We start from the raw sequence: 13343 nt of genomic DNA on the forward strand, positions 1-13343 counted from the left end.
TTTACATTCCCACCAGCAGTGTAAGAGGGTGCCCATCTCTCCACACCCTCTCCAACATCTGTAGTCTCTTGCTTTGTTCATTTTAGCCACTCTGACTGGTGTGAGGTGGTATCTCAGTGTGGTTTTGATTTGTGTTTCCCTGATGAGGAGTGATGTTGAGCATCGTTTCATGTGCCTGTAGGCCATCTGGATGTCCTCTTTGGAGAAGTGTCTGTTCATATCTTCTGCCCATTTCTTCACTGGATTATTTGTTTTGTGATTGTGAAGTTTTGTGAGTTCCTTGTACATTTTCGATATTAGCCCTTTTAATTTTTAAAACTGTTTATTTATTTTTGAGAGGGAGAGAGTGTGAGCATGAGAGAGTCAGAGAGAGAGGGAGATAAACAATCCAAAGCAGGCTCCAGGCTCTGGGCTGTCAGCACAGAGCCCGATGCAGGGCTCGAACCCACGAACCGGAGGTCATGACCTGAGCCAAGTCGGACGCTTAACCACTGAGCCACCCAGGCTCCCTGAGAAAGTAATTTTAAATAAAATAATGTGTACATATGTAACACAATATAACATAAGTGACGTGACTACATGACATGATATGATATAACATAAGGTAGTGTAATATAAACAATATGTGTAAGTGTCTGGGCTCCAGTCCCCTGGAAGACGTGATGAAGTAGTTGGCCCTGTGCCCCTCTGTGTGGAACCTTTGTGATTTGACCTATCACAGATGCAGAGTGGTACTGGACTGTTGTGTTGGGGACTCACATACCATAAGAAGTGCTGTCGTTGGTGATATGACTTTCAAAGAGAGGGATAATGTTGGGTGGAGGTCTACATGAAATGAAGTACCATCTTCTTTTGCTTCATATTGTAGGTGCATCCCTAGAAAATCCAGTGTGTATCTGAACTGTGAAAAAATACTATTTGTTTATATAATAGATAGGGTCGGGTTTGCGGTATGGATAATTAGCAGCAGATTTTTGATACAAATATTTGATACAAATATCTTGATGCAATGGGGCACTGCAAATTAGTGTGCTTCCTAATTAGTGTGTTTTTGACAACCAAAACCATTGCCCCCAGTTCTTTAATTCCCCTGGGGACAGTTCAGTCCCCATTTGAGACAGTTGAGAACCAAGTAATTGATTCTATGAATTAGAGTGGGTGAGTGTTGCTAGATTTTCCACTTTCTTAAGACAAGCAGAATATCCTGATGTTAGGTGAAATTTACTACATTTTATTGGCAAATAATTTACAATGTTTAAAGCACTGTGCGGAGCAAATGAAAAAAATTTGCAAGCTGGTTTTGGCTCGTGAACTGACAGTGTGCCCTCTTGGTATGGGAAGCAGGAAGCAGGAGCTGGGTTGTACTGTGTAGTGAGGGTTTGAGCACAATAAGGACCAGGGCTTGATGCTGGAGGCAATAGGGAGCCAGCAAAGTACTCTAAGCAAGGGGATAACGTGGTTAGAGAGCTGCGTGTTTTAGTCGGACCGCCTGGTTGCAGATTGGAGGATAAGTTCACAAGGGACAGGGCTGGGGTGTGTAGTTGGAAGGGTCCAGGGAGAAAAGATGAGGTCATGAAGACAAGGACACGGAGGAAGTAGCCAGAGCTGGGGAGCTATTTGATGTGGAGGGTGAAGGTAAAGCCCAGCTCTTGGGTTTCTGACTTGGAAACATGCTGGTGTAGTGGACCGAGCTCAGGAATACAGAGGGACGAGCAGGTGTGGAGGGGAAGATGACAGCGGCTTGATTTGGTGCGCGTTGAGTTTGTAGAGCTTGTGAGATCTGTCCCCATGGAAGTGGATAGAGCCACTGATCACTGAGGCTTGGAGAACAGAGCTGCACTATGGATACGGATTTGTGGGCACCGAGCATGGATACGGATTTGTGGGCACTGAGCATGGATATGGATTTGTGGGCACCGAGCACATGGCTGACTCGTAGAAGGGAGCTGTAACCACGAGCCTGATTTCACTTTTCTAGTTAAATCGCATAGAGGGAGAAGTGTGTGGTTCAATATCAGGTTCCCAGGAAGCATCAACTCCAAGGATCCCATGAAGGAGACTAGGAAAGGAAACCAGGCTAGGGAGAGGAGGGTGGTGGCCACTTAGGAAGGGGATGGTTTCAGGAAGCAATGAGTGGTTAACAGTGTAGTTAACGAGTCCAGGGAGATACAGACTGGATGTGTCCGTTGGCTTGGGACCCCAGAAGCCAGATCTGGGTCCGCGGGGTGGCGGAAGGAGACCAGCATGCAAGAACCCAGCGGTTTCTCAGGGTAACTTCAAACCTGGGGAAGATGAGCAGTGGGTCGAAGATGACCTTCAACCAGAGCAGTCTCTCTTCTGCTGGTTCAGAATATTAGGTTTCCAGTTAGGATTTTTATGTAAAGAAAAGATCTTCTGCCAAAAATGCCTAACCATGGACGTAGCCTCCCATTTAAGACCTGCGGCTGCAGTGCAAAGGGGGAGGAGGAGAGTCGCCAGGAAGGACACGTTGAGGGTGGGGTTACGATTGTTGGTCTTTGCAAAAGACAGGACACAGTCATCCCCCAGAACCTTCCAGAGAGAGATTCTGGATGAACACAGAAGTAGGTGCATGCCTCGGCAGGGGAAGGTATTAAAACACTTAATTATATGTGGCCCTGCTAGGCTCTGTTTAAACAGAAAGGTGTAGACATGATTATTCTATTGCAGCTTAAAGCAGAGGACTATGAGAGTGCAGATTTTAAGCCAAGCCATAAATAAGCAATATGGAGACAACTGAGTTCAGTCCTCTATGGTTGGGAGTAGGAAAAAAAATGTGCAAGCAAAAGATTGGGGTCAATCTATTCGAGTTTCACATCTCCCACAGGGAAAGCAATCCCCACATCAATCCAGGAAGGCTTCCTAGAGGAGACAAGACTTCAGGAGCTGGGGTGGGAGAGGATGGAGATGTAGAATTTTTTTTAATATAATTTATTTTTTTGCAGTCTCTATACTCAATGGGAGGCCCAAACTCCAGACCCCAAGATCGAGAGTTGCATGCTCTGAGCCATCCAGGCACCCCTAGAATGTTTTGACAGGGTTTTGCACTGAGAAGATGTCTCCAGACTGTCCAGTGGGGGGCGGGCAGAAGAACTGGTGATGGGCTCCTTACCTAACGCAGCTCCTGTTCTTACAGCTGAAGCAGGAGGAAAACAAAGCCCTCTGGTTTCTGAAGCAGTGCTTGATTCTCTTCAAGAACCGGCAGGCCCCCATCCGCCAGGCAGCTGTACGGTTTGCAGGTAACACTTTCCATGTCCTTGTCCCAGGTCCTTCGAAGAGCCTGAGGACCTCTCCCAGCAGAACAGGTCAGGTCCTGGCCGGCCGGGCCAGCAGAGCTCCCAAGGGGTGGGACTTCAGGGTGTGGGAGCTGACTGATGAGGACTGCGTCATGTCACCCTAAGGGAAGGCATCTTTAGTGCAGAGAGATGCCACCCCCCCCACCTGCCCCAGCCCAATTGCTGATGACAGAAGAAGGGGAAGCAATTTCTACTTATGGGAAAAGTCCAGGCAAAGCCAGTTTGGGGGAGGGAAAAATAGATAAAAGGAGGTGAGTGTTTTGGGAAGGGACACAAAAGCAGGGGCAGCCAGGGTCCTGTGGCCTTTGCGGGGCCCCTGAGGTGCCCCCTGTGCCCCTGTAGGCCAGATCCTCCAAACCCTTGATGCAGAAGAAGCCGGTGAAATTGAGGAAATATATTCAGGTGAGTGGCCACCCGGTCGCTATTCCTCGAATCTTGAGGGTAGTGGTGTTGGTGGGGAAGTCTCAGAAATGAGGGTGAATGGGCAAATGATTCATGAAAATTATTACTGGACAGAATGAAGAGGTAGGATCATCTTTAAAAATTTTTTTTTGTAAAAAGCTTATTTATTTTTGAGAGAGAAAGAGCGAGAAAGGGGAGGGGCAGAGAGAGAGGGAGACACAGAATCCAAAGCAGGCTCCAGGCTCTGAACGGTCAGCACAGAGCCTGATGTGGGGCTCGAACTCACAAACCCACAAACTGTGAGATCATGACCTGAGCTGAAGCTGGACACTTACCCAACTGAGCCACCCTGGGTGGCGTGAGGTAGGTTCATGTTGAAGGCAGTTAGCTCTGGGGCCTGGACAAGGGCCCTCCCGCTCCTCATGTTCTCTCACTCACCCTCACCGGCATTGAACTCCAGGCCGTTCATCAGCCAGGAGGTTCCTTGAACTCTTTAATTTCTTCTTCTTCTTTTTAATGTTTATTTATTTATTTTAAGAGAGACAGAGAGGCAAGTGGGGGAGGGGCAGAGAGAGAGAAAGGGAGAGAATCCCAACCAGGTTCCTCTCTGTCAGTGCAAAGCCTAACTCAGGGCTCTATCTCCTGAATCGTGAGATCATGACCTGAACCAAGATCAAGAGCTGGATGCTTAACCGGCTGAGCCACCCAGGCACCTTGGTTCCTTGAACTCTTGATAAAAGGGCCATCATTGGATGGTAATGATTTCTCACCTGGGGGATGCAGGGGTTCCCAGCCTCTCCCTCGTGGAGCCCCAGGACTGCTCCTGTTATGGTCCGCGTATTCTCCCCCCATCCCCGAGACACAGCCCTCCAGCCCTCATGTTCTTCCCTTTCCCTCTGCCTTGTTTCTCTCAAGCACCATATCTCATCCACTGCTGGGTTCCCTGGTACCACCCGGAGTCCTTTGAAGTCAGAGGACTTCTCTCAGAGGGATTCTCTGGAAGAGAGGATGGTGTGGCTGGGCAGGAGGGGCTGGAGGGGGCCCAATAGGTTGGTTGTGGATGCAGGACAAGAAGCGGTCGGCTTCACCTCTCCCTGAGCCCAGGGCAGGCGCACGTCATCCTGCTTGTGACGGAGCAGTGTGGACTCCCTCTCAGTAGGAATTCTTGCTTGTATTTTAAAAGCCACCGGTCCCCATCCCCCTGCAATGCCCCTCTCTGCACAGCTGTCCCATGCCCCCCCCACCCCCGCCAGCCCAGCCCTTGCGCCCAGCCCAGTGGCATTGCTTTTCCAAGCACCTTGGCGGTCTCCGTGTTACAGCCCTTAAGTACTTGCGGGAAGACCCCGACTCCATGGTCAGCTGCCTCGCCACTCAGACCATCTACATCCTGGAGGCCAAGGAGAAGCTGATGGTCAACACCCCTACCTCCTGCTTCTGCACCAGGAGGCCTCGAAAGAGCTACTCCTGAGCCTGCATCCTTGGGTCCTGGCCAGGGCGACTGAGACTGTGACAACAGCGACAGCGGGGCCAGGCCCCTGAGCCCTGCCCTAGAAATGGATGTGTGTCCTTGCAAGACCTCTGAAATAAAAGGAGAAAGCATGAATTTCTGTGGAAGCGTTTCCTGGCCTTTCCAGTTGGTTCTCTGGGGCAGAGCCCTTCATTGTGAGCTGCCTCCTCTACAGTGAACACCTGGACCAGGCTGCCCTCTCCCAGCTCCGCCCCTACTGCCCCTCCCCACGTAGCCAGGGGCCCTGAGGCTGGTTCTTGGGACGTTCCTTTAACATCCGCTTGAACTATTAACGGGGAGGAAAGTGATCCTGGAACCCGTGAGGGTTATTCTAGACTCCAGTTGCACCGGGCAGGGTTCCCAGCGGTGGGCCACAAGGTCCACTCTGGCAGGTTTAAGCAGGGCAGTGATTTATTAAAGGGCATTAGTCAGCTCATAAAATATCCCTGGAGATCAGAGAGTTTGGACACCACCTGTCAGGAACAGGGCGGCTCCATAAAAACACCGGTGTGGCTGCCCCTGTGAGCGGCCGAAACCACAGCTCAGCTCTAGGAAGCTCGGCCACCGTTCGTGCAAAGAGCCGGACGTGTCCTCCTCCCACTCCCAGGGCTGAGCTGGGTGAGCACAGACTATGTTTCGGGCTCCTGTTAGATTCAGACTTACCCCAGGGCCGTCTCACAGTCCCTGGAGTTTATCCTCAGGTTTATGCAGGGTCATTTGATGCTCCTATGCCACCCCCACCCCTACCCCCACCTCTGAGCCAGGAGTCACCTGCTACCTCTGGCCTTCCATCAGTGGGGCCCCAAAACTCTGGGTACAAGGACAGTAACCCAATATCCTAAAAGGAGGGCTCCCCCTTGGCCAAACCTGCTCTGACTGGGAAGGAGCTCGGGTCACAGGGAGGCAGATGGGCTCAGGCTCTCGTCCTGCAGTGCTCAGCTTCTGTCACCTGCATCCAAGACCCCAGGAGCATGCGGAGTTCTCCCCTCGCCCACCCTCTCCACCCCTATGTGCCCTCTTCTTGGTGGGGGCCATGCTCCTCACAGTATTATCTCAGCTTAGGTGCAGCCGCCAGAGTCCCCGGTCCTGCTCACAAACAAACCTCAGAGGCGGGCAGCATCAAAGCCCACACGAGGGTCTGCACTGGGCAGAAGGCTCTTCCCACGCTCTCCCCTTGGCTTCGTCTCTGGGTCTCAGGTCAGCGGCCACTGGCTGGCGCTGGGGGCCTTATCAGCCGCACCTTTTACAGCTGCGGGGGAGCCGAGAATAATAGCCCAAGACAAGGTACACTCGCATTCCCTTCCCTGCACTCCGACGCACCATCGAGTCAAGTGTGTCCACACAGAACCCATTTCAGAGACTGTTCTGATGCCCCCCACCCCAAATCACTCCCTCACATTGGTCAAGCCACGTTAACAGGCACGATGGGAAGAGACCACATGGGGGAGGTTATGGAAGTACGTCAGGTCATTTCTGTCCTGGCAGGATTGAAAGGCTAACTCTGTCGGCTTCTCTGGGCCTCAATTCTTCTTGTCTATAAATTGAGAGCATTGGAAAAAACCATCTCTGATGATGCCATCAGGCCTGACAATGAATGGCTCCTATCAGATTCTGAGAAGTGCTATTACATCCTAAATAGTATGTCTCTACTTCACACTCTTCTTTCCAAATTTTCTATAATAAGCAGATATTATTGTTATAATTTGGGGGGGGGGGGAACCAAATCCCTCATTAAAAGAATGAAAGAACAGAGTCCCTTAGGCTGGGGTTCCTGCTTCCCTACCTCCGAGTGCTTTGGCGTCTTCAAGACACAGGGTGACCTGAGTTTGGAGAAACCACCTTTTGAGGCCAACCCTCTGCAGGGGTGAGGGGAGTGGCACAGTCCCAAGGTAGATAGTACCAGCTGGTTGGAGTCTGTTCCAGGGCCCTGCTCCTGACAAGTTCAACAGCTCCTGTGCCTCCATTTTCTGGTTTCACACACACCCACCACCCCCAGGCTTGAGGCTGGCCGCGCCCAATCGCCACTTCCCACAGTCAACAGTGGGCTCTGTCCCATAGGGTGGGATCTTCTGTAAAAGAAGGGCTTGTGGGGAGCAAGGGCGGGACAAGACCAGGTGGGGGGTGGTGTAAGGGCGGGAGCGTGGCATTGGTAACCGTGGCCAGGCAGCCAAAAACAACCATCCTTAGAAGCTACCCTTGCTTCCCAGGGCAGGTAGGCTCCTGTGCCTGCTGGAGGGCCTCAGGAACTCAGGGCAACTCTGCCCACCAGAGTACCCCTCTGTGGTTCGGGGTCCCCTTTTACCTGCTAAAACCCTTCTGTTTGAGGCCCAGGGAGCCTCCCACCTCCCACCCACGAAGACTTCTGCCTCCCACGGACCCAGAACTCACCGGCTGGATCACCTGTCAACAGCCATAGGTCTAGAGAAGCTGCAAGCCCTGTGTAGGTTGACAGGACAAACTCGGTTTTATACTTGGGAAACACAGCTACTGTCTTCACAATGCAAGGATCAGACAGTAAAGCTTTGAGAATAATCCTTGCTGGTGACAAAGATTCAGATCGTCCCCCAGAGGCCACTATGCCCAGGGGATGAGCCAGAATCTCCAGGGGTTGGTGGTGTGATCTGTGGTTATTGAAAGGGAAGGTGACTGTTATGTAACGGACAACTTCAGTGTAGACATTTCATGGCATTCCATAACTCAGCGCTCCCAAACATGCCCATTCTTTCCTTAATTCATCCACTCACTCACCCACTCGTTCAAGGCCTGTTTGGCACCTGTTGCCGCGAGGCACTGACAGGGAATATGGAAATAACCAGAATAAAATCATTAGCCTGAAAATGAAAAGAGGGTGAGTTTGATGGTATGGGAATTACATCTAAATGAAACTTGTATTAAAAATGTTTTCTGGAGAACGAAGCCTGGAAAACTGGATAATTGCACACAGAGCTAGCGTAGGGCCACGGGTGCTATATAATTTTAAATAGAATGAAGCACAATCTAAAATTATATGGGGGCCACGGGCTCCTGAAAATCAGTGGTAACAGGCAAAATAGATGGAGTTACACGCAGGCAAGCATCTCGGGTGCACAGTAACGATCCTGCATCTCCCAGGGGAGAGCCCACTGCAGGTTTGCTTGGCGTCCTCTCACACTGCTTATGTTGAAACTAAGAGACTGATAGGCAGAGACAGGATTTTAGGGCCTTAGAAAAAAATGGGAATACTTGTTTTTAAAAATCTAAAAGCACTGATCTAGACACAAAAATCAAGATCACTGTGGAGATGCCTTCTTTTACGACTTTTAATATTTGTGTTCTCTTCCTAAGTGGCAAGGGAGGGAAACATGTCCGGTACATATCATGCACGGCAGCCTCCAATCTCTAGGAAAGGCGTTCGATGTGCTGATGAGAGGAAACGGGTCGTGGTTGAGAAAGATCTGGGTTCCAATCCTGGCCGTCTCTCCTAGCTCAGATCCTGGACAAGTCACTTCCTCTCTGAGACTTTCCCATTTCAGAAAATGAGAACATGACCTATCACCCAGGGGAGTGAAGGTCTAAGGGGAAAAAAATGCCCAAAATAGTGCCTGGAATATAGTGGGTGCGCATTAAATGCTGGTGCCCAATTCCAGCTAACATACCCATCCCAGGAGACAACATACGGAGTCTGCAGGGAACGCAACACTCTCAACACGACCTTTTAATTGAGGAAGCTCCAGATTCACAGCCCAGGAATTCTCACGCAGAGGCCTGCCCCACCAGCCTGGCACCAACCGCCCAGCCCGGAGAAGGGCCGCCAGCTAAAAGCTGGCAGCTCTCAGGGGCCATGTCACGACAGATAATGGTCATCCGGGTTTTATTTATGACAACGTCTTTGAACACACACATCCAGTCTGGGAACAGAAATGTACAGCATGAGGCTTAAATAACTTTCATACACTATGTACAGTCATCGGCAGAGGTACAAAACATATATACATCTTGTGCTAGCCACATAGCAAGGAGGGCCTAAGCCAAAAGAAACCCTGCAGCCTGGGCAGGGGTGATCACTAGAAAAGAGCTGGTGGGCAGGGCAGGGCCCTGATTCACTTCAGGGGTCTTTTCTGACCCTTGGCTCTTCTTGGAGTAGTTCCCACTTCCCTGCAAAGCTCTCGGGACAAGGGTTCAAAAAATCGGACTGGGGTATGGTAAGGGTTGGGGTATGGGGGCTCATCTGAGTGCTGGGGATGGGTGAGGGCATGGGGGATAGAACAAAGATGCCGTAGAAAACAGAACTTTCCTTGTAGCTTCTGTCCTTGCACATAAGAGGGCAGTGAGGGATCTGGAAGTGGCCTGTGGGGCTACTGGTCACAGGAGGCTGGGCCAGGAGGCTGTGCTAAGCTAAGAGAGCAAGTAAGCAGTTGTCTCTTTGGGATGGCAAGCTGACAGATGCCACAGATTTGGGCCACTTGGCGGGAAGAAACTCACCAGGGCAGGCCCTGCCCACACAAACACGATGGTGCACATACCGGCCCAGGCAGGGACTGAAGAGGACAGGGGCTGTGCCTCACCCAGCCCAGACCACGTTAGAGGATGCCCCCAAGTTGGCATTGTCTCCATGATGGAAGAGAGCAGGGCATTTCTGACTTCACAGCAGCGGTCTGCCTACATCTCCACCACATGGGGTGGCATGAGAAAGTGCCAGCAACAGTCTTCCTTACAGTGGTTTTGTGCTTGAAACTGCCCTCTGCCCAAGTGACACTGCCCCAGGCGCGCAGCAGGGCTAGACAACCAAGGGTTGTCCTATGTTGACGCTGTAGTGATGGTGGGCACGGGGACCACTACCAGATCCACACATGTCCCCTCCCAAGTGGCTGAAGGTGGCTCCACGCTCTCGTCAAAGGCTTGGGTGTGCCTTTCCTCTTCCTTGGCAATCTCCAAGCCAGCTCCAGGTGCTCCCCTGGGGAATTCTGGCTGTCTTGGAGGGACCAGCCACTCAGATGAAAGCAACCACCGAGCTGCTTAATACTGAGAACAGAGCCCGGCTTGGGACTGTGCAGAGAAGGCCCACAGGCAGTCAGCTTTAGAAGCATTTGAGGGGGCTTGGCCCAGATGACAGGCACTGTGGCTCTGGGCTCCTTAGGCTCAATAGGGCTGGGACCCAGCCTGGGCTCAGGTGTTTAAAGATATGGGTGGGGTCGAGTAAGGAAGCTACTCCCGGGCCCACGCATTCTGATGTGGCTGGGCTGCCACTGGCCCAGATTCAAGGCTGCAGAGGGCAAAAAAAAGTAAGAAGTCATATGACGAGCCCAGAGTTAGGACAAGCCACGGGCCGAGCCCTGAGCAAGGGCAGGCCCCTCCAGACAAGGACATACTCAGTCAACCTTTGGACAGAGCCAAGCTGGGTTGAGCCTCCTGGACCCAGGTCTGCCCAGGCCACCTGTCACAAGCCTTGTTATTGTGCTCAAATGACAACCATTTTGTGCTTCCAACCTTTAGGATGCTGGGGGCCTGCCCCCTAACTCTGTACCTTGGAGATCCCTGAAGGAGCAGGCAGAGACTCCAGCGCTCTCGGAGCACAGCTTTGGAAAGGCTCAGGGCTCCCGAGGGACTTCAAGTTTAGAACCAGTGATACTCGCCAGGACAGCAGAGCCAGCCCGCCATGAGGTAGCTGAGCCATCAGAAACAGCAGGAAATGGGCAACGACGCTGAGCACCTCTCGCAGGCCATAAGGTCACATCTCACGCAAGAATGGGCCTGGCAGCTACAGTACAGTCGCCCCAGGCTGGGGCACCCCTGGCCCGTGCGGGCAGTGCAGTCTTTTCTGTTTCTACAGTTTGTAAACAGTCATGCAGACAGATTCTTTCTTACAGGTTGCAGGGTTGAAGCTTTCTGATCATGTAGGGAGAGGGAGGGGGAGGGGGAGAGGTGCTTACTTCCAAGAGGCCGAGGGAGCTTCTGGGCACCCCTGTGACAGCCGGAGGAGGAGGAATTTCCGGCCATCGCAGACAGACTGTCCCAGGCTCCTCCAGGAGGCCAGGGTTCAAGGGTATGTGCTTCCTGCACATGTGCTGACCCAGATTCCACCACTGTGTCCAGCAGGGGCCACTCACAGCAGGACAGCCTTCTTAGCCTCGGGGGCAGCTCTGAACAGGGTGGAGGCAGGGCTGGGGACTCAGGTCCCCCGCAGGTGTTTTTCCCTTTCACAGCTAAGATAGCCTCCTCTGCCCAGGGCGCCGGCACCCCCCCATGCTTGGTACCACACAGAGGGGGCTCCAATCCCCTGGCCAAATAGGGAGAGGCACAGAGGACAAACACAGAGCTACCCTTGGAAAGTCTAAAAGTCACTGCATATCTCAGAACAGAGTTGGCCTCCTGGCCCCCTCAATGAGGACAGGAAGCACAGACCAGTTAAGCATTAGAAAAACACCATGGATGGGTTGGAGACCAGGGAGAGAGGGATGTCCTGTGACTGACTCCTCCCAAGGCCCAGTCCTGTAAATTCAGAATTTCCCCGACAGGGGGCGCTGGAACACAGATTTAACCACATCCTTGGAGCCTTGAGTCCACAGCTCCAAGGCAAAAAGAAACTAGAGTTCCCTCTTCACTGCTAATCTAAAAGGGAGAACATCTTGCCCCATGCCAGCTTTAAGGCTTGAAAATGTGTCTCTTGAATAACCAGAGAGAAAGAGGCTGGAAGGACTTGCTGCCAGGTCAGGGTAAAAATACAGGTGAGCTGGGTAAGGGCCTGGGCCAGCCTCACCATCCAAGCCACTTCCTGGTGGACACAGTCCTCTGAGCTGCTTCCTACATGGCCCACACGGGATACTGGGAACAGGGGACCCCTGGCCCTTGGCTGTGGGGTGGAGCTCCCCGGCCTCTGGGGGGCAGCGGGCATGAGACCCCGCAAGTGAAAAGACACATGTGGTGTCGCGGGCATGGCTGGTGTAAGGCTGCCCAGCATGGGTGCCAGGCCCCGGGGTAAGGAAGGCACTGAAGCATCAGGCGGCCTAGAGGTCAGGGGTGCACTAGAATGGTCCCTGGGGGCAATGTTGGGGACAGGCCCAAGCTGCAAAGCAAAGAGAGGAGGTGGTCCTGGAGGGCTGGTAGGGCAAATTCCCTTTGGGAGTCCCGGCCCCCAAGAGCAGAGGGAAAGAACATGTGGGGAGAGACTTCAAGTCACTTTCCAGGAGGCAACAGCAAAACATAAAAATAAAAAAAAATAAATAGCTGAAGTATTTCTGACCATCTCCCCAAAGGAAAATTTTTTCTAGCAGCTCTACCTTGGCCCCATCAGAAAGGTACCCCAAGGAATTGCTGGGGTCAACTGGAATTGGCTGTTGGTGGTCAAGGAGCTAAGGGTCAGCCGCAGAGCCCAGCTGCCTCCACCTGGTTTCCATGGTTACCTGAGGACTGTCATTTTGGGCTCAGAGGCAGGTACAGGGGCTCCAGAGGCTGCATGAGGGGCTGTAGAGGGAGGCCTGTTCACTGGAGGGGGTGCAGCTGGGGCTGTTTCACCTCCACGACGGGGCCCCACCACTGGGCCAGAGGCTTGAGGAAGGGCATGGCCAGATCAGCAGGAGAAAATGTGGCCAGAGGGAGGGCAAGGAGAGCCCGAGGGGCTGAAGGGAGAGAAATGAGAGGGAAAATGCCCTTTGGCTTCACAGCTTAAATTCCCCCCAACCTCCCTCTCTCCCCAGGAGGCAGGGGAGGGACTGGGGGGAATAGTATCCCATAGGAAGGTCAAGGGAAAGGAAGAACAGGAGAGGGGCAACACCCGATGCCCACACCCTCTGTCCCCAGGGCAGTTGGCCCCATCAGGCCACAGCTTCTCTTCTGTGCTGTCCAGGCTGCCAGGGGCTGAGGGTCTGGGGGCCATCCTCTGAAAGACAGCCAGGGTGAGGACTGTCGTGTGCTCCTAGGGAGGGCCACCGGGTAACCGCCGTACGCTCCAGAACTTCACCGTCAGGTCACTGGGGTGGAGGACAGAGAGGGCCTGGTCAGCTTGTGAAGTGGGCCCGGCTGGCTACCACCAAAGCAAAGGATGGGCCAGATTCCCCAAACTCCCCAAATGTGGCTGGAACCAAAGAGCAAGCATTGCTTAGGATGCGGGCGGACTGCAGGGGTGGAGGGGTGGCTGCTGGGCA

General features: G+C 52.7%; 2 protein-coding genes across 3 annotated transcripts in view; one reads left to right on the forward strand and one right to left on the reverse strand.

Moving 5' to 3' along the window:
* Positions 1–5311, forward strand: part of LOC115287125 (maestro heat-like repeat-containing protein family member 2A) — a 12911-nt gene extending 7600 nt beyond the window's left edge. Inside the window, exons 6-8 of the mRNA XM_029933385.1 lie at positions 3155–3257; positions 3657–3716; positions 5036–5311. Coding sequence (XP_029789245.1) covers positions 3155–3257; positions 3657–3716; positions 5036–5184 — 312 coding nt within the window. The 3' untranslated portion in view covers positions 5185–5311. The remainder of the gene's footprint in view (positions 1–3154; positions 3258–3656; positions 3717–5035) is intronic.
* Positions 5312–8902: 3591 nt separating this feature from the next.
* KIF21B (kinesin family member 21B) overlaps positions 8903–13343 on the reverse strand; it is a 37156-nt gene continuing 32715 nt past the window's right edge. For both annotated transcript variants that reach the window (XM_029935430.1, XM_029935429.1), the window contains one exon: positions 8903–13169. In XM_029935430.1, coding sequence (XP_029791290.1) covers positions 13115–13169 — 55 coding nt within the window. In that variant the 3' untranslated portion in view covers positions 8903–13114. The remainder of the gene's footprint in view (positions 13170–13343) is intronic.

The sequence above is a fragment of the Suricata suricatta genome, chromosome 3, assembly GCF_006229205.1.
Source record: "Suricata suricatta isolate VVHF042 chromosome 3, meerkat_22Aug2017_6uvM2_HiC, whole genome shotgun sequence".
NCBI lineage: Eukaryota > Metazoa > Chordata > Mammalia > Carnivora > Herpestidae > Suricata > Suricata suricatta.